The sequence below is a fragment of the Idiotropiscis lumnitzeri genome, chromosome 17 (genome assembly GCF_059441095.1).
Source record: "Idiotropiscis lumnitzeri isolate Australia: NSW breed Sydney's pygmy pipehorse chromosome 17, RoL_Ilum_1.0, whole genome shotgun sequence".
NCBI lineage: Eukaryota > Metazoa > Chordata > Actinopteri > Syngnathiformes > Syngnathidae > Idiotropiscis > Idiotropiscis lumnitzeri.
In genome coordinates, this window is record NC_142407.1 from 13,159,244 (window position 1) to 13,182,179 (window position 22,936).

Genomic DNA, 22,936 nt, shown 5'->3' on the forward strand with positions numbered 1-22,936 from the left:
GTATATCCAAGTGTTTGCTTTTTTCTTTTTTTTTAATTGAAGACATGCACACGTCCAGTTGCATCAGTGACGTCTATTCATAATTCTGTAATCCAAAAGAAATGTCCTTTATAGATTCAGTGGCTTGAAAGAAGAAAGACACTTAAGTAGGTTACACACCAGGAAAACTGTCTGACGTGAATCAGAAAACAAATGGTCCAAAAAATTCTTCCATAGGCAGGTTATGAATCATACAGACAGCAAATGTAATTTATGATTCATGAAATAAAAACTCTTGCTGTCACAACTAATCCACAAGCCAGTGAAAAATTGCCATTGCCAGCTGCACCCACAAGGCTGTTCAAGTGGCAAATTACAGATTAGGCCAGTGGTTCACTTCTCTCACTTTTTTAAACCAACTACAAAAAAAAAAAAAAAAAAACACTTCTGCCTGCCAAAACCAATGCCCAACGTTAAAATACAGTAGCATAGTAGGCCCAAGTGTTCATCAAAATCCAACTGCTCTGTATTTACTACAATGATTTTTACATACCACTAGAGGGAGCTCTAAATCAATTCCATATTTGAAGTCCTATAATAACATGATTCCATCGTCGCTACTGATCAACAAAAAGTTTAACGGGACCTGTGTCATAGGAACTGGCTCTAACGGTTCAAAGACTGCATATAAATTCATTTTGCAACACTGCATTGGAAAAAAAAAATATTGGTAAGATTGATAAAAAAAAAAAAAAATTTAAATTAAAACGACAGCTCGAAGGTGATGTAAATTTTTTTCATTTTCGCATCAGACTGAAGTCGTCTCCTGCACTGTTTAGTGTTTGACTCCACAACGACGAGCCATGCGGTCAAGGCACATGTAGCCAACACCCTAAGCAAAAGATATGAGTCATAAATAGGTCACACACAGTCAAGTGGCCAATGCGCATTGTAAAACTTTGGCCTTTGGAATACAAACTTTGGTGCTCCACCCATTCCTCCATTGTGATCTGTCGTTGTGAATGAAAGGTAAAAGTGGTGACAAGCGCCTATCGTGCTGACAAATGAGAGAATGAATCAGCCGTGTCCCTTAACGAACACCTTGCCCACACTTCACGTCCAGTTGTTTGTTTTGGTTCAATGCTACAAATGGAAAAAAAAAAAAGAAGATGAAATCTCCTTTTTCATGCCTCTGTGAACGAGGGCCCCGGAGCTACTGAGGACAATGACTGTGTGCTTTGGAGCGAGAGATCGGCGACAGCAGCAAGGGTGATGACGTCTGTAGTGGAAGTTATATAACCGGAGCGTGAACATTTGGCCTGTCATAGCTACAAGGTCAAAGAGGATGACACAAATTCCAGTCATAGTCCGGGGAGTCATGTGCAACATGGTTCCACTGGCCCGACAAAGCTGACTTGAAGAATAAGACAGATGTGGAGCAAAACGTACGTCGGTCCATGAATGATGGCAAAAGTGAGTGTGACTCATTCGCTGGCATTTTGTCGAATGTCCACACATAGAAACGAGAATTATCAGCGGCTCACCAAGCGGCTCACCAAGCGGCCCACGCGGCGCGCGTTTACCAATCGTGCACACAAGATAGTGTACTTTGACAGGACCTTGTTTAAAAAGTCACGAGTGTGCCGTTCAACCAGTTTCCAACTTTGGACTCCTTTAAGAAGAACTTCATTCATGAATTACAAAATCGTGGCCAACCCCGCACAAGACGGGTTTACCGCTCTAATATTTAGCCACGAACTGATGAGACCGGTGCAAACCAGTCAGATTAGTTTCTATTTACTTTATACAGTACATGTTTGAAGATAATTGTCGGAATTATGTACAAAGACTCCGACTTGTGTAGTACTAAAATCGTGAAACTGTTTCATTGATTTTTTTTTTTTTTTTTTGCCCTGACATGAGTCGCCACTCCTCCACTATAGAGTAAGAACTTGAACGCGGTGGTTAGCCGCCACAATTGTGAGTTTCCCCGTTATGATTACGAGCCGCATCCATACCACAAGAATACAGCATGTTGTTAGCTAGCTTAGTTGCGCTAGCACCCTGAAAACGCACTTTTCCCGGATGACAACCTTGTCAGAATATTGCGGATGCCGTAATTCAATATTCTCAAGCGAGAAGGTGACGGCGCCGACGAGGCCGCGAACGAGTTCACCGCCCATTCGCAGGTTGAGAAGAGCACCGGAACCCTGCTAGCTCGCAAGCTAGTTGGGGGCTAGCTCGTCTATGTGGTGTGTCAAATTTGGAAGACATTTATTTTCCCTTTGCAAGGTCTATAAAAAAAATAAGAATGAGAAAGAAAGAACTGAAGAAAGGAGGTTCTTTTAATTCATCAAGACACATTGGACTTTTCTATTTGTTGAGTTCACTGGCCCACAAAAGGTATGACAACAAAAATACTTCCTTGCTTTCAAAGCATCAACAATTTCTAACGAGCCTTTTCCGCTCGGATTCACAATGGTTTTCCCCAGCAAGAGCGTTGTTTATGGAGTTCATTATTCTTGGAGAAGTGCTTCGCTATATCCAGTTTCCGTGTGGCGTCAAAGCAAATCGAGTAACCAGAGACTTGACCTAAGTCTCTGAGCTTCGGCCATCATTCCATGTTTACCGTGAATATCGCTAACGACATTTCGTTGAACGCGATATACTCTGACAGAGTATCTTTGGCTACATACTGTCCCAGTGAAACTTCAATTCATTGAATTTAAATCTTCAATATTCGCAACTGTTCAACCTTGAAAGTCAATTGAAAACTTGACTTCCGACTGACTCGATGCACTTTTTCAATATTTTCAATTTTAATGTGAATCTTTTTTGCAAATCTCTTATTAAAGATGCGGCATCATTTTTCCAGTTGTAGATTATTGAAACCTTCTCATGAAAGTAGAGGAAATGTTAATGTCAAAGGTGGACCCCGAATTTGAGCGTTCCAAAAAAAGATGGCCGGCTATTGTACAATATATTATTCAGAAATGTTTTCTTCTGTACTCCGCATTTGTACTCATGGTTCCATTCACCTCACGGCACCAGATGTGGCGATCGTGCCCACGTTGGCAACATTTTTTGCAGGTTTTCTTGACTTGATTTTGTAGCAGTCGAAATGTTTTCAGTGTCAAGCTTCTGCCGCTTTCAATATGGGTTTGTCCAAATACGGCAACAAATATATTTAAAGGAAGGAGAAGTGAACAATTATGCTGACTAAATCATTTCATGTAAGCAAAGGTCACCGATGGTATGTGTTTGCTGGTTTCTTGAATAAAAATCGACTTCTATTTCGTGTGTTGAACAGAAAAAAGAAATCAACTGTAATGGTACAAATACCAACAGATACATTTAATAGATTTTTTTTTTTTTTTAAATCACAGGGTTTCATTTAAACTGTAAAAAGATTCTGGAGTTCCATCGGTCCATTTTTGTATGCATTTGTCCTTTTAGAGCCGAATTCAGCTCGACTTTGGGTGAGTTGCACACGACATCAGTCACCACAAAAAACAAAAAAAAAAGTCTTGAATTAATCTACCCAAGTGCTAACCACGAGACCACCTTGCTGCCCATCTTCTAAAATTGTCATTTCAAGTGATAAAATCGGGATCAATTCTCGCCCGATTCTCCTGACAGACGATGATATATTTTAAGACAACCCTACAGACGTAAATAAATTGAATAATTGCATTTGAGCATTTATACGGAACATTCTGTCCCCTTTTTACTTGACATGATTTATGTCTGCCACCGTATTTCCAACATCAGCCCATCCTAACCAGCTCTCCTACTCCGAGTTCCCAAACATTATTAACACTTGTTCTGACGTATGCACAATATGTACCCTCGCGCAGTCTAATGACAATCTGCACCTTTACGATTGACCACCCAATTGGCGTATCGATAAAACAACTTATTCTCGTTCTTTTTGTCCAGAAGAGCCCCGGTATGACACTGTGAACAGTGATTTATTTATTTATTTATTTTTTTTTGCATGTGGTGATACTGTTGTGTCCGCTCATTACACACTTTTAGGATGTCATTAGTGATGTTAAAGATGCGCACATCCCCGTGAGTTTGCCTCTTGTGCCAATTGGCGTGTACTCCATGCGTTGGAGATGAATCAACGCAGGCTTGAACATTCAACATTGGTCCTTATGTGGAGCGCCCCGGCTCTGTTTCCTTAAAGAGACAGCGGGCCCGACGGAGGCCTTTTGCTGCTAGGCCGACCTCAGCCATTTGTGCATGCCCAGTCACACTAAGCAGCTCGAGCAATATTCAGACTAGCCTTCAGTTTAAGCTTGCAGGACATGGCCCAGTAACCTACTTTCCCCTCCACAACATGCTCTGTAACATCAGAGAGGAGGCTCCGTGCCATCAGTTAACTAACCCTCGCCTCCGCCAAGAGATTTGGAAATTCAGACATGGGGTGAAAATTGAACACAATTAATTGGCATTTGTTGCATCCTGAATTAGGCAAAAGTAGGAGTATTTATAAAAATATGTGCATTTCCTGTCGGGAAAAATATTGTTAAAATGTCTCTAAAGTTCAACTTTTTTTTTTTTTTCCCCGAGGACCTCTTTCCGCGTCGTTTTGACAGACAGGTGCCATAACTTAATCTGTAATAACATAAACCACATCCGATTTATGATTTATGGTTTTATAGGTTAGGCTGACATTAAAATAAAGGCAATTGAACCATGAATTCTTATGAGAGTCTATTTATCGAGTAAACATGCTAAATACTTCGACCTGCTGTCTTTTATGAGTTTGCATCTTCACAAAATGATAACAAACAAGTGTGGCGTGAACATAACTCAGATTACAACAATAATGCAAACATGTGTGGCGTTATCGCGTCAACTTTTCATGTTTCATCAAACAACAATGTGTAAACGTGGCCACATACTGTGATGACGTCACAATTTCCCCACAGCGCAGTGATTAGTACGCTATTAAGTCGCTATTCAGCGTGTCCTTTATGAGCAAGTTTTGCTTTAATGCCCGCAAACGTACTGCATATCTAGTGCAACTTGTATGTGGTGACAGGAGTCCAGATAAGCAGCAGAAGGCGATAGCAGCGTCAGAGAGTCATGAGGCTGGCCCAAATGTTGAGCAGCATGATGTAAAAGGAGCATATGGCACGGCGAATAGCCCACTTGAGTCAGCCGTGGAGCGACCCAGCTCAGCCTGCTCAGCTCTCAGCACACATCCTCTTCATGGCTGTTCGCGGATGCCGACTTAACGCATGGAGCTGGCAAAACTGCTCAATATTTTTATCTGTCTATGCCTGTCATGTATAGTGACAGGCAGAGCAATTAAATGCTCTTCCACTAGATGGCGCAAATTCCAATTTACCTGCGTATCCACCTGTTGACAACAAAGTAATTGAGTCGTATTCAACTAAACAGTTTGACATTTGGAGGTAAATGTATACAAACTCATCACTAATTCTGTATATATACAGAATTAGAATTACAGAAAAAGTATATATACTTTTTGGGGGACGATTTTGTTTCGTGGACCTGGGCTGTTTTAAATGGAAGGTTTTTGCCGTGGCTCAATTTGGAGACGCAGTCAGAGAGCCTGCTATGTATTAAAAGTTCTGCAATAACCCAATAAGAAGTTTATTACAGTTTGTGGGTTGATGTTAAAAGTATTTTCAAACCCGTTCTTTCCACTGCGGAGTTTTATTTGATCCGGAGGGTGCAAGTTACACATCCCTGCTCGGGGAGTTCGATTTTAATCATTCCATTGCATTTTCATTTAATTATCTATTCCGTTTTAATTAGTCATTCTTTAAACCAAACAAGTTTATAACTTCCTGGTGTCTAATTTATGACTCCATCGCAGCTGATTACGGGAAATATGTCAGGTGGGTAAGACAATATCATAATAACAATCGAATGAGGAGCAGCCATCCCATTGGTGGGGAAACTTTTTGCGCTAAAATGGGCAAAATCAGTTTTGTGGGTAAAAGCTAAATAAGTCACTAAATGCGTAGTATAAGTCAGGAAAGTGGAATGAACAGTCTCAAGAAGAAGTCTTACCTGATTGTGAGAAATGCAGGTCAGACGGAACCAGAAGGAAACACACGCAGAAGCGGTAAAAGCGACGACACAAAACAGATGCTCTACATTCCAAAAAGGGAAAAAAAAAGCCTTGGAAAAGAAGTTGTCCAAAGCCGGAGCAGCCACTGACGTCTCGTGAGCGTTCTTCTATAGATTTCAATCTCTTATGATCCGACCCGTTAAAACCGGTCCACGCAGCTCCCGGCATCGAACGTCTTCATGTGACTCACAAGGTGTACTGCGAAGGCAACGCTCGTGTGAAGACTGGATGAACATTTTTTTTTTCCTTACTGCAGCCAGTGTGCGGCCACAGCAAGGGCCCGCCCACTGGACTAAATAAAGTTCATGAGCGCGCGCGGGCACGCGCACGAGAGAGAGCGAGTGAGATTTATTTTACGAACATATAGTGTGAATCATAGGTTTATGAATATTTATGAGATCTTTTCTAAACCGACATGGTCGCAAAAAAACACGACAAATCAATACGTAAATGATTTAAAAAGCCACCCAGTCATTATCCTCACTTTTTTTTTTCAATAAAACTCAGGTTACGGAAGAATAGCACTTTTATTGGTTCGGTGGTTTCCTTTTCAAAGGGAAAGTAAAATAAGTTTCTGTTGCCATAGCGGCATAGGAAGCTAAAACTCAGACGGAAATGGCCATAAATACGTTATTGGTTCATTTTGCTTTTTATTCTGGATCAAACAGAAATGTAGAAATTATTTGTAGACATAGCTAATAAGAGATCAATGAACGTGTAACCATCTATATCATGAGAATACAAATACATAAAATAAATGTGTGATTTAGATAAAGAAATACAACACAGGGGATTTAACAAGCAAATTTTATTGGTTCCTTTTTTTCAAATGAAAGTAAAAATTAAAATGTACTCGTTTTCTACACCGACAATGGAAGATAAATAATTCACAAATTATGAACATATACGCAGAGCAATCTTAAAAACCTTGGTTTTCTTTCATATAAAAATATACTATTAGAAATAACATATTACACAAGTAATTGTATTCCTCAAAAACTTGCATAGCTAAGGGTTAAACACAATTTGGGCTTGATTAAGTTTCCACTTCAGTAATATTTCCAATAACAAATGGCATAATTATGGTGCCATTAAATCCAGTATCTTCTAGAACATACACATAAATCTTAAAAGAAAACGAAAGAAACTCACACACGCACACACAGGTAAACCAATTAAATAGAAATATTCTTACGATAGCTACAGAAGCCCTCAGTGTTTTTAATGGAAATGGCGAGTCCGTCTATTCACATAAAAACATGGACACGAACAAGTTAATGGAAAAAAATAAATCACACAGTGCACTGACGTTTATTACAGCGTTCTGTAAGCAGCACAACAGCCATTCACCAGTCGTGCCTACAATTGAACATATAACAGCGATACTGAGATTGACTCTCGTATGTTTCACTTCTAACCATTGGCATGCATGTTGTTTACCTCACTGGTGACACTTTTTCCACCAGAATGCACTCAGGTGCACATGAGTGGAACCGTAAGCTTTTCTATGAAACAGCATGCCACTGAATTGACATACACAGCCTACAGCACTTGTGTATGAACAAGTAACACATTGTAAAAAAAAAAAAAAGTCTCCGGAATGCTTTGAGGATCATAACAAGGTGCGGACTTTGCCTCTCACTGAAATCCAATCTAGAATGAGAGGAACATTCTAGGAAAACATGTTGTTTGAGCCACAGAACCCCGAGCTCTCTACTGCAAGGTCTTCTCTAGCGTCTCAGTGCCAGATACCAAGGAACACTTCCAGAGGTCTTCGGGCCTACGCGCCTTGACATGTCAGAGCAGTTCTGGCTGCACTGGTGAGTGCGGAGGGGAGGAGGGAAGTTTTGGCTGAGTACTTTAAGGTGACTGTTTCTAATGATGTGGCTGGTGAATATATACACCCTATTTTACACTTTCCAGCACAATTACCAGGTAGCCCACTGTGTTATTCAAGACAATTTCCTTTTTGTGTCCACTGAAGAGAAAAGGTAACATACACGACCACAACCCTTAGCGGTCAAGTCATCTCACAGTTATAATAACACCATCACCATAATGGATGTGACATGAGTTAGGCTCACTAAAGCTTTAGTGTTGAGGCAATATTTATATTCTGACAGTCACTCCCCAAATTAGTGCTATAATAAGGGCCGACCGATTTAAGGAAAAGATTGAATTGCCATTTTTCTAACAAATTGTCATTTTGATGCACAATAGAAAAAATAAAGAGGCTGTGTGAGGAGGGCATTTCGGTTTTTCTAAATTGGTTCAAAACACCAAGTACTCCTGCTTGCTTTCATACATATATAAATACGTAATTAAGTATTATATATATATATATATATATATATATATATATATATATATATATATATATTATAGCGTATTCTATATTATATTTGACAATTCTTTTCTGTTGTAAAGTTAAATAAATACTAAAAGGAATAAGTATTGCAAAACAAATAAAAAGAACTGTCTGTAAATAATATACAACTGTTAAGGGGCCAAGTTATTTTATCAATTATATATTATTAGTGAATAAGTTGTTTTATTTATACATCTTCGGAACATAAAATCGGCTAATTAAATCTGTCATTGGTATTTATTTCTGCAAAATATTATCAACCAGCCAGTGAAAACCAAAACATGCACGAGTAGATCATGCAAGCCACGCACACTAGTTGACGGTGCTGCCCGTGCCATAATATATTTTCAGACATAAAACAAAGGTTACATACATCTTTGATAATGTCCCTAATCGTCATGTTTGTCAAAGGAGCAATTGGCAAAGTCGCTTAGCCGTCACTAGAGGGCGCCAGCGCAAAGGGCCGGATGTTGGCCCATTGAGCGACTTGAGAGGCCACTCACAACCGTTAGCCTCCTTAGCTTACACACTACAAGCTACTGGCTAGCTCGGCGGCTAACGAGCGAGCCCAAACATCAGTTTTGTTTAAATGCCGCCCGTCCCATTCGAGCCATGGCAGGAACACATTGTTCACAGGTCGAATGCGGTGAGTGCCACTCATTTGTCCCTTCCATTCGGAAGCATTTGCCAATAGCCACCGTTTTGAAATAGCCAGCTAAGGAACACAGCGCGAGCCAAATCTACCTTAGCATTAGCGCGGCTCAACGGTAACAACGCATGCTAACGCAGCGCACTCTCCTTTCAGAATTGTATTACCTCATTGCCAGGTTTCTGCAATCTGGACCTTGTCAAAAATCAGCAAAGGTAAACGCGACAAGAAACACAACATTTACCATTAACAGACGTGTAGTTTGTTTGAATTAAATGGGCTACCCAAGCGCTAGCGGCTAACGTTGATTGCGTGTGTGTCCGTTGTTAGATTCTGGTCGAAGAGCTGGAGGAGTATGAGGTAGGTTCAGCACCGACTTTCTGCCTTTTATTTCGTTCGGGGTCGCCGATCCTTGCCTCCCATTTGGTCGTTTTGTAGGTCATAGTTGATAGCAATTTTTTCCGCCGGAGTTCTACAAAGGAACGAGTAGTCGAGAACGGAGGCCATTGTCTTAACGCTATCTCATAACAACTTGTTTTAACTTTAGTTGATTCCACAACGATGGACTTGGGACGGAAATAAATATAAACGGACCTTCCAAGATTGGGTGAGTGAATAATTTTATTAATAAATGTATCGTGTTGTAAGTGTATCTTTGAATTCGTAAACTGCATCGTTTATTTAATTAGATATAACATAAAAACTCGTTACTGTGGTTCATTTTGGACCATTATTTGAATTTGTACATTTATTTTAGTATCGGGCTGCTGATTAATCGCTTGCAACGGCTTGCTGTTTTGTTGGAAAGGTGGGCGGAGCAATACTCTCTGCTGTAGTTCGATTGGTTGATCTGCGCTGCCATTAATGCCTCTGAGCCAAACGCGTTCTGGCTTTGAAATTTAGAGCCAACCGGCGAAGGGGGAGGGCGGTAAATATTGGCCATCTCGAAGCAACGTCGTATCTAAGCTTAAACATGAGCGAGGAAGACTAGAAATTATAAATGAAAGAAATAATATACACATCAATAATATAATCACATCAATACCCCATTCAATATTAATTACGTTCAACATTATACAAAATATATATTTTTTGTGATTTTGGAAAATGTGTTTAAAAATTAAAATTGCAGGTAGTACGGCGTTATAGTGGTCAGCATGTTTGGCTGACGTGCACGACATCCGGGTCCGATTTAATTACGCCTCTCGCCCCTTGTCATATGTGAAAGGCTCCAGTCAACACAATAATTTCAGGATGGCCGAGTGGTCTAAGGCGCCGCGTTCAGGACCCAGTCTCCCCAGGAGGCCTGGGTTTGAATCTCGAATTTCCCCATTGTGGGACTAATAAAGGCATTATTATTATTTAATTTCATTAAGTTATATTACTGGGCTTTATTAAAAACGTGCAGACATGAATGTAAATACTCTAGTCAATGCCACACTTGTATGTTTAAATCTGAATTTGTGTATACACACATTTTTGGTCAATAAAATTGCTGTTCGCTGTCTGTGTGTCATCTTGCAGGTAATTTTGAATGAGCACATTCCTGCTGACTATCTGTTGCGTGTTTGTAAGCGGATAGGCCCGCTCATAGAGAAGGAGATCCCACCTAGTGTCCCTGGTGTCCAAACGCTTCTGGGTCTGGGAAGACAGTCCTTGCTTCGTACTACCAAAAGTAATTATTCTAATTTTATGGATTTTACGTAGATGTGCTTGTAAGAATTTCTTTCCTTTGCTTGTTGTACAATATGTACTCATTGTCATGTATATTTTCTATAACGCACATTTATATAATTCAGGTTGTGGTCACAAAGTATGCAGTGGTTCAGCTGTTGCTGCGCTCCACAGAGGACGTCCACCAGAACCCCCTGTCAACATTGGATATGCTGCCAATGTTGGTGTGTATGAACACCCAAACATATTGGCTAGAACTTGTCTTCATGCGTGTATATAACAACAAAACATGTTAGAATTAAGTATTTTTGTTTTCTTTTGCATTGTAACATTCTTGGGATTTGAGTGGATTATCTATTCCCAAAGGGTTGCTGATATTGTAGTGGTACACTCAGAGTGGGATCGTTTCCCCCCTCGGCGACTGTATCTGTGTGTGCCATGCGACTGCCTAGCAACCAGTTTAGGGTGCGGTCCGCATTTCGTCCAAAAACCAGCTGGAATAGACCCACCTGTGACCCTGTGCAGGATAAGCGGTGTAAAGAATGACACAGATGATCTATTTCTAGAATGCAAATCTTCTTGCCAATAAATAGCCAGAGTTTCTGACATGGCATTTTTCTGAACAAACTAAACAGGCTTTGTCACAGTCTTCATTTGGAACATCAGGATCGCTTTGGACAAAATTCAGAAACTCTGGCGGGAATGGAGGGCAGAAGGGCATGTTGCATAACATAAAGAATGTGCTTTGATTTTTTGTGGTTCGTAATCTGAGTACTTTTTTAATGACGCTTGCTTAGCTCTCAAGTGAAAAGGGAATGACACCACATAAGAACAACTGCAAGAGTTGTTTTTAAATATAGTTGTCATTTATTGGCGTTGTCTTTTTTAGACAGAACATGTCCAATGCGCGAAAGCGGCAATTGCTTTTTGGCTCACGTTCTGATAAAACATGGACATAGAGTTGTAAGGAATCCCCCTCAAAATGAATATTCCCTTTCTTGTCTGTTTTTCTTTGTTGCTGTGATAAATTTTCAAATGTCTTTGTTTTAAGTATCCATCATGGGCGCTCGGCAGACCACTGGCACTGTCCGCTACGGCCAGGCACTGCCATCTTCCTCTTACCAACACATGAGGATACACAAACGCATCCTGGGCCACCTCTCTGCAGTCTACTGTGTCGCCTTCGACCGCACCGGTCGACGAATATTTACAGTGAGTCCCGATTTGCGGACCATTCGAATTACTCGACGTCTTATCTCATTTCTGGCAAATGTTGTGTTGTTTTAGGGTTCAGATGACTCCCTTGTGAAAATCTGGGCTACAGATGATGGCCGGCTCCTTGCAACGCTCCGTGGTCATGCCGCTGAGATCTGTGATATTGCCGTCAACTACGAGAACTCGCTCCTCGCCTCGGCAAGCTGCGACAAAATCATCCGAGTGTGGTGCCTGCGGACCTGCGCACCCATCACCGTGCTGCAAGCGCATGCTGCCTCCATCACATCCATTCAGGTGAGTGAAATGAACATGCTTGTTCGAACTGAAAAAATAAATACCTGCATCCCAACCAACCAACCATGTGTTCCCCTTTTCTTTTAGTTCTGCCCTTCAGCTAGGGGTGCAACGCGCTACCTGGCCTCTACCGGTGCAGATGGCATGGTGTGTTTCTGGAAGTGGCACTCTGTCAGCATGAAATTCAAGTAAGTATTTCTGACATCTGCCACTCATCACAACATTCTAAAGTTGAAGTTGATTGTAATGGAAATATGTGTGTACTCATAATGTGCAGTGATCAGCCGGTCAAATTTGTTGAGCGGTCACGTCCTGGGGTGCAGGTCTCTAGTTCCTCCTTCAGTGGTGGTAAGTGTACTCGCGTTAGAAGCCGACGTTCGAGTTGAGGAAATTGTGTCATTTCATATTGAGTCTTTTGTTGATAGGTGGGATGTTCATGGCTACTGGTGGAAGCGACCACATGGTCAGGGTTTACTATCTTGGTGCTGATCCCCCGATGAAGGTCTCTGAGTTGGACGCTCACACGGTGAGAAACGCCGAAGCTACATAATTTTATTACGATATCAATGGACAACATGTTAACATGTCACCATTCTGATTTTGTAGGATAAAGTTGTTGTTGTCCAGTTTTGCCATAATAGTGAGAGGTAAGAATCAGTTTGTTATTCATATGCTCGAAAGTTTTGGACACACTTTCTGTTGCTAGTGAATGAGAAACTGTTCAGGCCTTTGATTTGTGGTGCATTCATAACAATCAACTTTTCTTTCTTTCTTTTTTTTATGTGTGCAGCCTCAAGTTTGTGAGTGGCAGTCGCGATGGCACGGCTAGGATTTGGCATTACCAGCAACAAGAGTGGAAGAGTATCGCTTTAGACATGGCTGCCAGGCTTCCAGGGTAAAAAAAACAAAACATTTTTGTGGCCATCGTGGGATTATACAGCGATGTCACTCAGTGTTCCATGATGGAATGAAAACCTTTCCTGCAGGAGTTCTGTTGTCAATGGAGATGATAAAACCAAGCTGGTGGTGACCATGGTGGCTTGGGACCGCGCAGATCACACCGTCACTACAGCTGTGTCAAACTATCAACTTAAAGTGTGGAATGCAAGTACTGGAGAGCTGCAGCATGTTCTTTCAGTGAGTGCTTTCTCTCTGCTGCCCCAATAGATACGAGGGATGTGGGGGAGCGGGAAAAAAAAAAACGTGCTAAACAATTTTGCTCTCTGCTCCAGGGTCATGACGATGAGGTGTTTGTGCTGGAGGCACACCCAATTGACTCGCGCATCTTGTTATCAGCCGGCCACGATGGCAATGTTTACATCTGGGACCTGCGCAAAGGAGTGAAGATTCGCAATTTCTTCAACATGGTAATCCAGAAACGATGACTCGATTAATCATGAGTGATCTCTTTATTGAGGAGCTTTCCCAGCTCATCCTTCATCCTTCCCCCAGATTGAAGGTCAAGGCCATGGGGCTATTTATGACTGCAAGTTCTCAGCTGATGGTCAGCATTTTGCCTGCACTGACTCACATGGCCATTTGCTCATCTTTGGCTTCGGTTGCAGCACGCCATATGAGAAGGTATCCGAGTGTATTGTTTCTTCATATGGACAATAAGTCCCCCATTCTTCCCATCCAAGATAGTTAAGAACTTCACATGTCAATTGTTGCACACATGGTTCAGCTGCTGTTTTTTAAACAACACAAACGCTGTTTTAATCCCCTCCAGATTCCTGACCAGATGTTCTTCCACACGGATTACCGACCTCTTATTCGAGACTCAAACAACTATGTCCTGGATGAGCAGACACAGCAGGCCCCGCACCTCATGCCTTCGCCTTTCTTAGTGGACGTTGATGGCAATCCTCACCCTACACACTATCAGCGACTGGTACCGGGAAGAGAGAATTGCAAGGACGATCAGCTAATACCTCAACTTGGATACATGACTAACAGTAATACAGGATCTCTTTTAGCAATTCATCTGGCATGCATCATTTAATTTCTGGGAATATACCTGATGATGTCATTTTAATTTGATTTTGTTCTCCAAGATGAAGGAGAGTTGGTTGAGCAAGTTCTTGGCCAGCAAACGGCAGAAAATGTCGAAAGCATTCTGGACAACCTCATCAGACAGTTGCAGAATCAGCAGGATGAGCATCAGAATGCAGAACTCCAGGCTGACGAAGCAGACGGTAGGTGTAAATTTTTTCTATTATGAATTGGAACCCCGAATGAATTTTTAACATTCGGTCTCTATTTTTGTTTGGCAGGTGATGCAGTGGAGGTGGTCGCTTCCTCTCCAGATGATGTGGGTCCTCGCAGGAGTGGGCAGGTGGACGGCATGTGGCAAATGCAGCATAATGCCCTGCGCAGTCAAGTGGCCACCGAGAGAGACTTGTTGGCCTGGAGTCGCAGAGTGGTGGTCAATGAATTGCCGCAAGGAATATTTAAGTAAGTCGGGAAGGAATTTCATCCGATTTTTGGACTGAAAAGAGTGCAAACTCAAGCGGTGAGGAATCTACATGTTTTTGTATCGTTTCTTCAGTGTTATGGAGGAAAGCAGACAAGCCAAAAGTGATAGGGAATGTTTTCTATATAATGCAGAGAGAAGAAAGAAACCAGTAACCAGTCCACCCAAGGTTTGCATACCTATGACTCCTCTATTTTATTTTTGCCATAAACACAAAATATTTATCTCATTGCTTTTCTCTTTTGCTCTGTAGGTTGAGCCCCTGACCACACGCCTGCGGCGCTTGCGTCCGACAAAGAAAAAACAACAGCGACATGCTTATGAGACACGCTCGGCTCAAGTACGACGTCCACGGAACCGGAGCGGTCACGAACGAACGTCTAACAGCCATGCAGACTCCGATAGTGAAAGAGAAGTTGGTTCATATTCTTTCATCTCCAGGGAAAAAAAAACATCAGGAGTAATTTCATTGTGTTTTTTTAATATAACGAATTACTATGATTAAACGTTTGTGAAGCAAAACAACCTGATGTGTCATAATTGTTAAACAGAGGAACACCTTTTTTAAACTCATTTGAAGAACTACAAATTTCAAGGGATTTAAATTGCAGAGAAAAAAATCCTGAACCAGTGAATCTCAAACAGATTCATGAAGATTTATTACGCAGAGGAAAACACTTTTTAACTAAGTTGTATATAAAAATTCTGCTTTCTTGTGTCCCATTCAAAATCTTCTCTAGTAAATTTCAGGTTTTTAATAGCTGATATGCTCCCTTCAAAACGTCTATCTTTATTTAATATGTCATATACCAACACTTAACCTTTTGATATTTAATATTAAACTTTTTTTTTTATATTTGTGTTTTTACCAGGGAGCCGATCAGGGGGAGGCCAGCAGTGCGTCCTCTGACAGTGAAGCTCAGTGGCAGAGTGAGAGCAGCTCCAGGTGATGATCTTTGACTCAAGCTGATCAATTCTATTTCCGCAGACTTAACAGCCATCCTTCACTTGTAGTGATTCCTCAAGTGAGTATTCTGATTGGACTGCCGATGCTGGGATAAACCTCCAGCCCCCTAAGCGATCAACCAGGAGGCCTGTCCAGCCCTCGGGTTACAGCAGCTCTGAGGAGGAAGAGGAGGACGAGGAAGAAGGTAATGAGAATGCAAAGGAGGAAAAGAAAAAGGACAGCAAAGAGAAGAAGAAAAAGCCCAAAGAGACCAAGCAAGTGAGTTGCAACCTCCTACAGCATCTGTTGCCACATTGCTAGGACATCAATCAAACAATATCAATGTTGTTTTTCCTGGCCTATACGTCGTCCTTTAACACCGTTTATGTTCTCAGAAACCCACGACCTCTCTGGGAGGACTTGATGCATTGGCGTGGCTGCCACCCTCATGGATAATGGAGACCATCCCCCGTCGTTCACCTTTTGTCCCACAAATGGGAGATGAGGTAGAAGCTCGCTCATTTGCGCTCATTTAAGCCGTGAAAATTAATTTTGTCCACAGTCAATGAAACGTGAACAGCCAATAGGATGAGATATGAATGGATTGGGAAAACCAGCTTCATTGCACCAATACAATTGTTTGTATTAGCCAAAGCGAAACCTTGAAATGGAGCTGCTCATACAATATTCTGCAGTTTGAACATCTTATTGGTTGACTGTATTACTAATCGATGTGACTCTTGTCTTCACTCAGCTCATCTACTTCAAACAGGGCCACCAGGCTTATGTCCGGGCGGTCCGCAGGTCCAAAGCCTACAGCATCAACCCTCAGAAACAACCGTGGAACAAACTCCAACTCAGGGTTAGGCTCACCATTGAACAAACTAATATTGTGCTTTGAAAGTGGGCCTACATTTTTAGGCATTGGCAAAAACACACCAATAATTGTCATCACCTCGAATTGAAATAGCTGCTCGGGTGTGCTACAATTCTGCATCTGCAGTTACAAATCTTGAATATGAATTGAATGTGTTCCAAATGTCAGCAACAGTTAAATGATTTGGTCTCAGATGTAGAGAGACGCTGATTCGTCAAAGCATTTCTGGCATTTTCTTTATTTACTTTGTGGTTGTTTCTCCTTGCGACCCAATACAGGACCAGGAATCTGTGAAGGTCGTCGGAATTAAGTATGAAGTGGGACCGCCCACTCTCTGCTGCCTAAAACTGGCTTTCTTAGACCCACTCTCAGGAAAGATGACCAATGACTCATTCTCCCTAAAGTGTGTTTTCATATCAAGTCAAATATAATTTTTTTTTTTTTTTTTTTTTTTTTTTTTTACTCAAATCTCTCTTCTTTTTCCCTTCAAAGGTACCATGACATGCCAGATGTTATCGATTTCCTTGTACTGCAACAGTTCTACAATGAGGCTAAAGACCACAACTGGCAGCCAGGTAAGGCCGCACCTCTCCGTCTTTAGGCGTTTTCATACACGTGTGATTGCTGCTGACGCTTTATCTCCTTGCTTGCTCCAGGTATGAGATTCCGCAGCATCATTGATGACGCTTGGTGGTTTGGCCTGGTGGAGGACCAGGAGCCTTTGCAATTGGATTATCCAGACAGCATGTTTCAGTGTTTTGCAGTCAAGTAAGTGTGCTTTTTCTTTTTCTGCTCGATAATAGAGCTCATTTTTGTTCTATACTTTTCAGTCAAATAAGTTCTATGTGTTGTCTGTACGACTGTATCGACTCCTTTGTCTGATCAGGTGGGACAATGGTGAGCAGGAGAAATTGAGCCCTTGGGACATGGAACCAATTCCAGAGGAAGGTTAGTAGTATTAAGGCAACTGGATTTAATTATTGAGCCCAGGCACATATTTTGTGTGAGTGTTTCCCTCCTCCATCACACCTGATTGAAATGATCCGTAGCCTTCTCAAATGACACTTTTCCTGCTTTCAGCTTTATTACCTGACCAGGTGGGTGCCGGCGTGGACGTTTCAGAGGATGAGTTGGAAGCTCTGCTCTACAAGCCCCAGGAAGGAGAGTGGGGGGCGCACACACGGGATGAAGAGTGCGATAGAATTGTCCATGGCATCGATCAGCTGCTTACACTTGGTACGTATCAGAAGTTGCTGGATTAGTTGTCATGCGACTTCATGATGGATCTGCTTTTCTGTCGTTCCACAGATGTTGCCAAGCCGTTTGCTTCGCCTGTAAATCTTGAAGCGTACCCTCTGTACTGCACTGTCGTGGCCTACCCCACGGACATCAGCACCATCTACAAACGCCTGGAGAACCATTTCTACAGGTACGCCGCAGCACACGCGACCGCGCTGTGATCGAAGCGTGTTTACACCAAGTTGCACTTTTCTATTTCAGGCGGATCTCCGCTCTCATGTGGGAGGTGCGCTACATTGAACACAACGCCCGCACGTTCAACGAACCCCAGACCCCAATCGTAGCTGCGGCCAAAGTGGTGACGGACGTTCTCCTCCACTACATCGGGTAACTCGTTCGCATTAATTTTCACAGTCGCACACCTGGTGATCCAATTAGAAATCGCCGTATTCATAGATTGGACAACGGAGTAATGATGCACCTCTTCTGTGTTTCCAGAGACCAAAGCTGCACTGACATCTTGAATCTTTATCATCGACTGAAATCTGAGCTCAGCAGTGGAGAAGATGAGGTGAGACTGGAGTGTTATGTTTATTTTTTGTTTTTTTAAATTTATTTCAATTTGGGTTTTTTTGTGTTCCCCTGCAGGCAAGAGAGGTGGATGTGGACTCCGACACTCCGGGGACATCTTCAGGACATCGGGTGAGAGAGACAGCGGCACTCGGTGGCAACAATTCAACATGACCTCAAAACACCACGTGCATCCCTAGAATTTGTCACTTTTCTGGTTCCAGGAAAGCAACTCAAAGAAGCGCGGGGTGGTTTTGGACGTGAAAGCGTGGCGAGGCCAATGTCGAGAGCTGCTGCGTAAAATGATCTCCTCCCATGATTCTCAGCCGTTCAGGCAGCCGGTTGATCTCTTTGAGTATCCGGTAAAATAATCAGCAAGAACATCAACACGGCTTCACATAATACCCATAAAGATAACGTCTGAAAATATAAAACAAATTGCAAATTGAACTGCACAAATCTGTCCTGCTTTTGTTCAGGACTATCGAGACATCATCGATACTCCCATGGATCTGGGCACCGTGTCAGAGACGCTGATCGCTGGCAATTATGAGAACCCCATGGAGTTTGCCAAAGATGTCCGCCTCATTTTCAGTAACTCCAAAGCATATACACCAAACAAGAAGTCCCAGGTAGAGCACTGAAGTTGCTTCCGTTCACCATCCACACTATGTGAAGGCCGAAGTTCTCAATGTTCTTGGTTTTCTGTTTAGATCTACACAATGACACTCAGCTTGTCGGCCTTTTTTGAAAAAAGCATCATCTCCATCATCTCTGACCACAAGTCGGCCATTCAGAACGAACGGCGCGCTCGTCAGAGGGAGAGTTACCGGAATCGGTTGCACAATGGAGGCAGCTCACCAACTGTGAGGTACGCTAAGCCTCTACGCCACTGCACGCATACTCACAGTTTACTATTTGTGCATTTTTATTGTGCACTGTACTCAATGTTAACTGCTGTGAGCCGTAATTATTTGGGAGGTCCTTTAAAAATATGAACATCCCTTGTTTTATGTTTGCGCAGCTCTAAAAAGAAGCACAAGTCAGATGCGGTGTCACACTCCAAAAAATCCAAGACCTCAGTGAAGAAATGCTCTCAGAGACCACATAAAGGTATGAAATGATTCCGATTGATCGTATTTTCAAACCGCGCCGGACGGTGAATGAGTGCTTCACTCATACCTGCCTCACAATTCGGAGGTCCGGGGTTTGATTATCGTCGCCTGCCTTCCTCCCACATTCCATAAACAGGAAAATTAGGTCTAATGCAGATTACAGCAACTATGAATGTTGATGTGAATCATCATGTACTTGTGCCTTGCAATTAGCTGGCAACCAATACAGGCTTTACCTCGTCATTCCCCCTGAAGTTAGTTCACCTGCAACCTTAATGAGGACAAGAAGTATTATCGAAAATGGATGGATGGGTTTTACAAACACAATGAGATGACTTTAGATCAAATGCAGCGTGTTCATTGAGACGTGTTTCTTTAGCTCAGCAAAGTGGAAGTGTAGCACAGGACGAGGAGCTGCCCTACAACGTCCAGCCTTCTTCTCCAAGTTCAGGGACAAGCAGCGACCACAGAAACCGGCAGCGGCACCGATCCAAGCGTAACCAAGCAACTCCGACCAAGAAATCAGGTATCCGATACATTCTTTTGTCAGGGGAACTTAATGAGTGCGTGTTCAGAATGCAGCCTGCATCACTCTGAGGCAACTTGTTTCCTCCCTGGCAGTCAATGAAGGGTATTAAATAACAGAATGAAATGATAATATCAAACTCTTGGGACATAATAGACTCGAATGGCAGAGTGACAGAATTGATCAGACGCATGCTCTACGTGAAAATCCGTAATAGAGTCCATCTAAGAGTCTTCAACACATAGTTTTGTATGCTTCAAAGCTATTCAAACAAAACACATATTTGATCACAAAAAAATAAAAAAAAACATAAAATGTATAGAAAATACTGCCCTTATATTTGTATTTAAATATCTGGCCATGGGTCGGCCAAGATTAACGGGTGTTCATTCCATGGTGAGTGACGACTGTCGTCTGTTGTTGAAATAATCTCGCCAACAACGCCGTGTGTAACAGGACTCCAAAGGAGCGTCTCCGACCAGCGGTCCGGTCCGGCCCCGGCTCAGTCTGACGACCGCGACGACGACGATGAGTCGGGGTCCAACAGCTCCTCATCCGAGTCATCTTCCGCGTCGTCGTCATCGTCTTCCTCCTCCTCCTCCTCCTCTTCCTCGTCTTCGTCCGACAGCGACAGCAACTCGGACTGCGAGGCGGAGAAATACGTGGAGGGCGGAGATCACGACTACAGCAAAGCCCCCAGCTTGTCGCTGCGGATCTCTTTGAAGGACAAGACAGTTACCTCAGGAAAGCGGAAACACAAAGGAGGAGGGGACACAATGAAGGGTGCTAAGAAAGCACGCGTGCAGCAGCCCGTAGAAATTGAGGAGGAGGAGGAGGAGGATGATGAGGAGGAGGAGGAGGAAGAAGAGGAGGAGGAGGAGCAGCAGCAAATACAACCAGGAAATATCATACCTGAGGTACAGGACGATGAAGAAGAAGAAGAGGAGGAGGAGCTGGAAGAAGAGGAGGAACCCGATGAAGAGGAAGATAGCTCGTCAACCGCAGCGTCGGTCGTTGCTACCGCCAAAGGCTCAGGAAGCAACAGCGCGTGCCACAAGCCTCATCAGGTGACCACTCGCCAGCAAGGCCGCAGGACAGTCGTGTATCAGGACGAGTCGGAGGACGACGCTCACGCCTCCAAAGACGACGACCCCCTCAACCTGGGCAGGTCCCGCTCGGGACGGGTACGGCGCATGACTGAGAAAGCTCGCGTCAGCCACCTCATGGGCTGGGGCCACTGAACCTCCACAAAACAAGCAACTACACTGCAGGGATTTTTTCTCTTCCTTTTTTGTACAGGTGTGTAAATAAAACAAAAGAAAATATATGTATAGACAACGGTGGGTGCAAGGTGATTTATTGTTTTTTTTTTTATCTAAACAATGGTGCTAATATGTTGCCATGGGGTTTTTGTGACCCCGGCTAAAAGCTGCTGGTCATCTCGGCCCTTCTCCCTCCCTGGGACTCATCGCGTCGGCCTTACTGCTCCTCTTCCTCTTCATCTTCAAGCGCGTCACAACTTAACAATAGTCAACGCTTTGCCGATTGTCTCGTCACTGGCCACCAAAGAAAGAAAGGAAGCAGGAATGTGACCACATGGTGCTTGTTTCTTCCTAATCGCTCCCACTATCTGGATCACCTTTTATCCAGTTTGTTTTGTTTTTATTTCACGTAAGAGGGAATGATTCAGTAATCCAGCTTTCTCACAATTTCCACAAACTGTAAATAGGACGTCTTCACTTGCTTCCCTTTAATGACATTTTCTTTTCAAAGTTTATTTCTTAGTTAGAATTTGTTTTTGCCTGCATCCTATTCGTATTTGTACTTTTCCTAGAAGGATGCCGTCACGAAGACTCCCAGTCCAAGCAAATGTGTCGCCACAATCTTTCACAGTCATAGTTCTTGCTTCTACTTTACTTGGATTGCTGTGTCCTGCATTGACCGGAATGAGGAACGTGATATTTTTGCACATTTTATTTTCTCCATGTGGCAGCTTAGCAGTGATGAAAACAAAGAATTAAAGATTCTTGGGATAATGAATTCTCATCAAACTAGATTCACAATGCATCCATTGTTTTACTTTGTGCGATCAAGAGTTGGGAAATCAAATTAGAACACGTTTTTTTTTTTCTTTTCAAAATAACATGCGGTGCTATAAGCCTGAGCATTAACTGGTGTCAACAAAATGATTAATTTATCAATTCCATGATTTTGTCTGGTCTCTTCATCAAAATAGTTGACATACATGACACATTCTACTGTGAGTGGAACTCAACTTTGTGACTTTTTATACAGTCTTTTGATTTTTTTTAAATAAAGATTTTTTTTAAATTACTATAATGGTTTGTGTGCTTTCTTATTGCAGCCGTTTGTCCTTCAGCTCTCTGTGTAACTTTGTCCTAATAGAACATTGTTTTTATTGAACTATGTTCAACTGGGGAAATTAATTATTTCATATTTTACATTAAATGTTTGCTTTCTTACAAAAATATTTTTCAAGCAGTCTAGCTTAGATGAACACATTTATTTAGGCCAAAAACGGTAGCAAAATCGAGCATTGCATTAAATTTGGTCTCTTTTTTTCATTGCTAAAAATTGGTTTCAAATCTATGCATAATTTATTGAACTTTTATAATAAAAAAAAAAAATGCCAAGTCAAATCTTTCCCTATATATTTCCTACAGGTTCAGGAGTTAGCGCACTGGTAGGGTTCGTGGTACATGCTGCTGCTTTTCACGCAAATGGTTCGGGTTCGATTCCCTGCCAGACACTTCCAGGACAGTCAGTTTACAAATAATTTGATTTGATGAAATGTGATTATATCCCAGCATCCCATCAACAACCAATGGCAGAAGGCCTCGGAAGGTCCCGCTGAACAAAGACTTGTTACGTGTGT

The 22,936-nt window shown here is 42.3% G+C and overlaps 2 protein-coding genes across 3 annotated transcripts in view; one reads left to right on the top strand and one right to left on the bottom strand.

Annotated features, from left to right (window-relative positions):
- The window catches only part of npas2 (neuronal PAS domain protein 2), a 31,038-nt gene extending 24,671 nt beyond the window's left edge, over positions 1–6,367 (bottom strand). Inside the window, exon 1 of one of the 2 annotated variants that reach the window (XR_015839562.1) lies at positions 6,034–6,367. The gene's annotated coding sequence lies outside the window, so the exon portion shown is untranslated. The remainder of the gene's footprint in view (positions 1–6,033) is intronic. The other variant, XM_088279016.1, reaches the window with a different exon arrangement.
- Positions 6,368–8,725: 2,358 nt separating this feature from the next.
- brwd3 (bromodomain and WD repeat domain containing 3) lies at positions 8,726–22,360 on the top strand. The gene is made up of 40 exons (XM_088279509.1): positions 8,726–9,108; positions 9,268–9,326; positions 9,442–9,471; positions 9,659–9,718; positions 10,636–10,786; positions 10,911–11,009; positions 11,837–11,997; positions 12,073–12,294; positions 12,382–12,482; positions 12,572–12,642; positions 12,720–12,820; positions 12,901–12,941; positions 13,085–13,189; positions 13,281–13,431; positions 13,527–13,661; positions 13,747–13,875; positions 14,024–14,249; positions 14,349–14,489; positions 14,568–14,748; positions 14,843–14,936; positions 15,021–15,182; positions 15,640–15,713; positions 15,782–15,992; positions 16,109–16,219; positions 16,468–16,575; positions 16,869–16,993; positions 17,083–17,165; positions 17,247–17,358; positions 17,477–17,538; positions 17,671–17,826; positions 17,899–18,019; positions 18,091–18,216; positions 18,328–18,400; positions 18,478–18,531; positions 18,624–18,761; positions 18,879–19,031; positions 19,113–19,270; positions 19,424–19,512; positions 19,894–20,040; positions 20,497–22,360. The coding sequence occupies exons 1-40, from the start codon at positions 9,075–9,077 to the stop codon at positions 21,279–21,281; spliced, it is 5,340 nt and encodes a 1,779-aa protein (XP_088135635.1). The 5' UTR covers positions 8,726–9,074; the 3' UTR covers positions 21,282–22,360.
- The last annotated feature ends 576 nt before the right edge of the window (positions 22,361–22,936 follow it).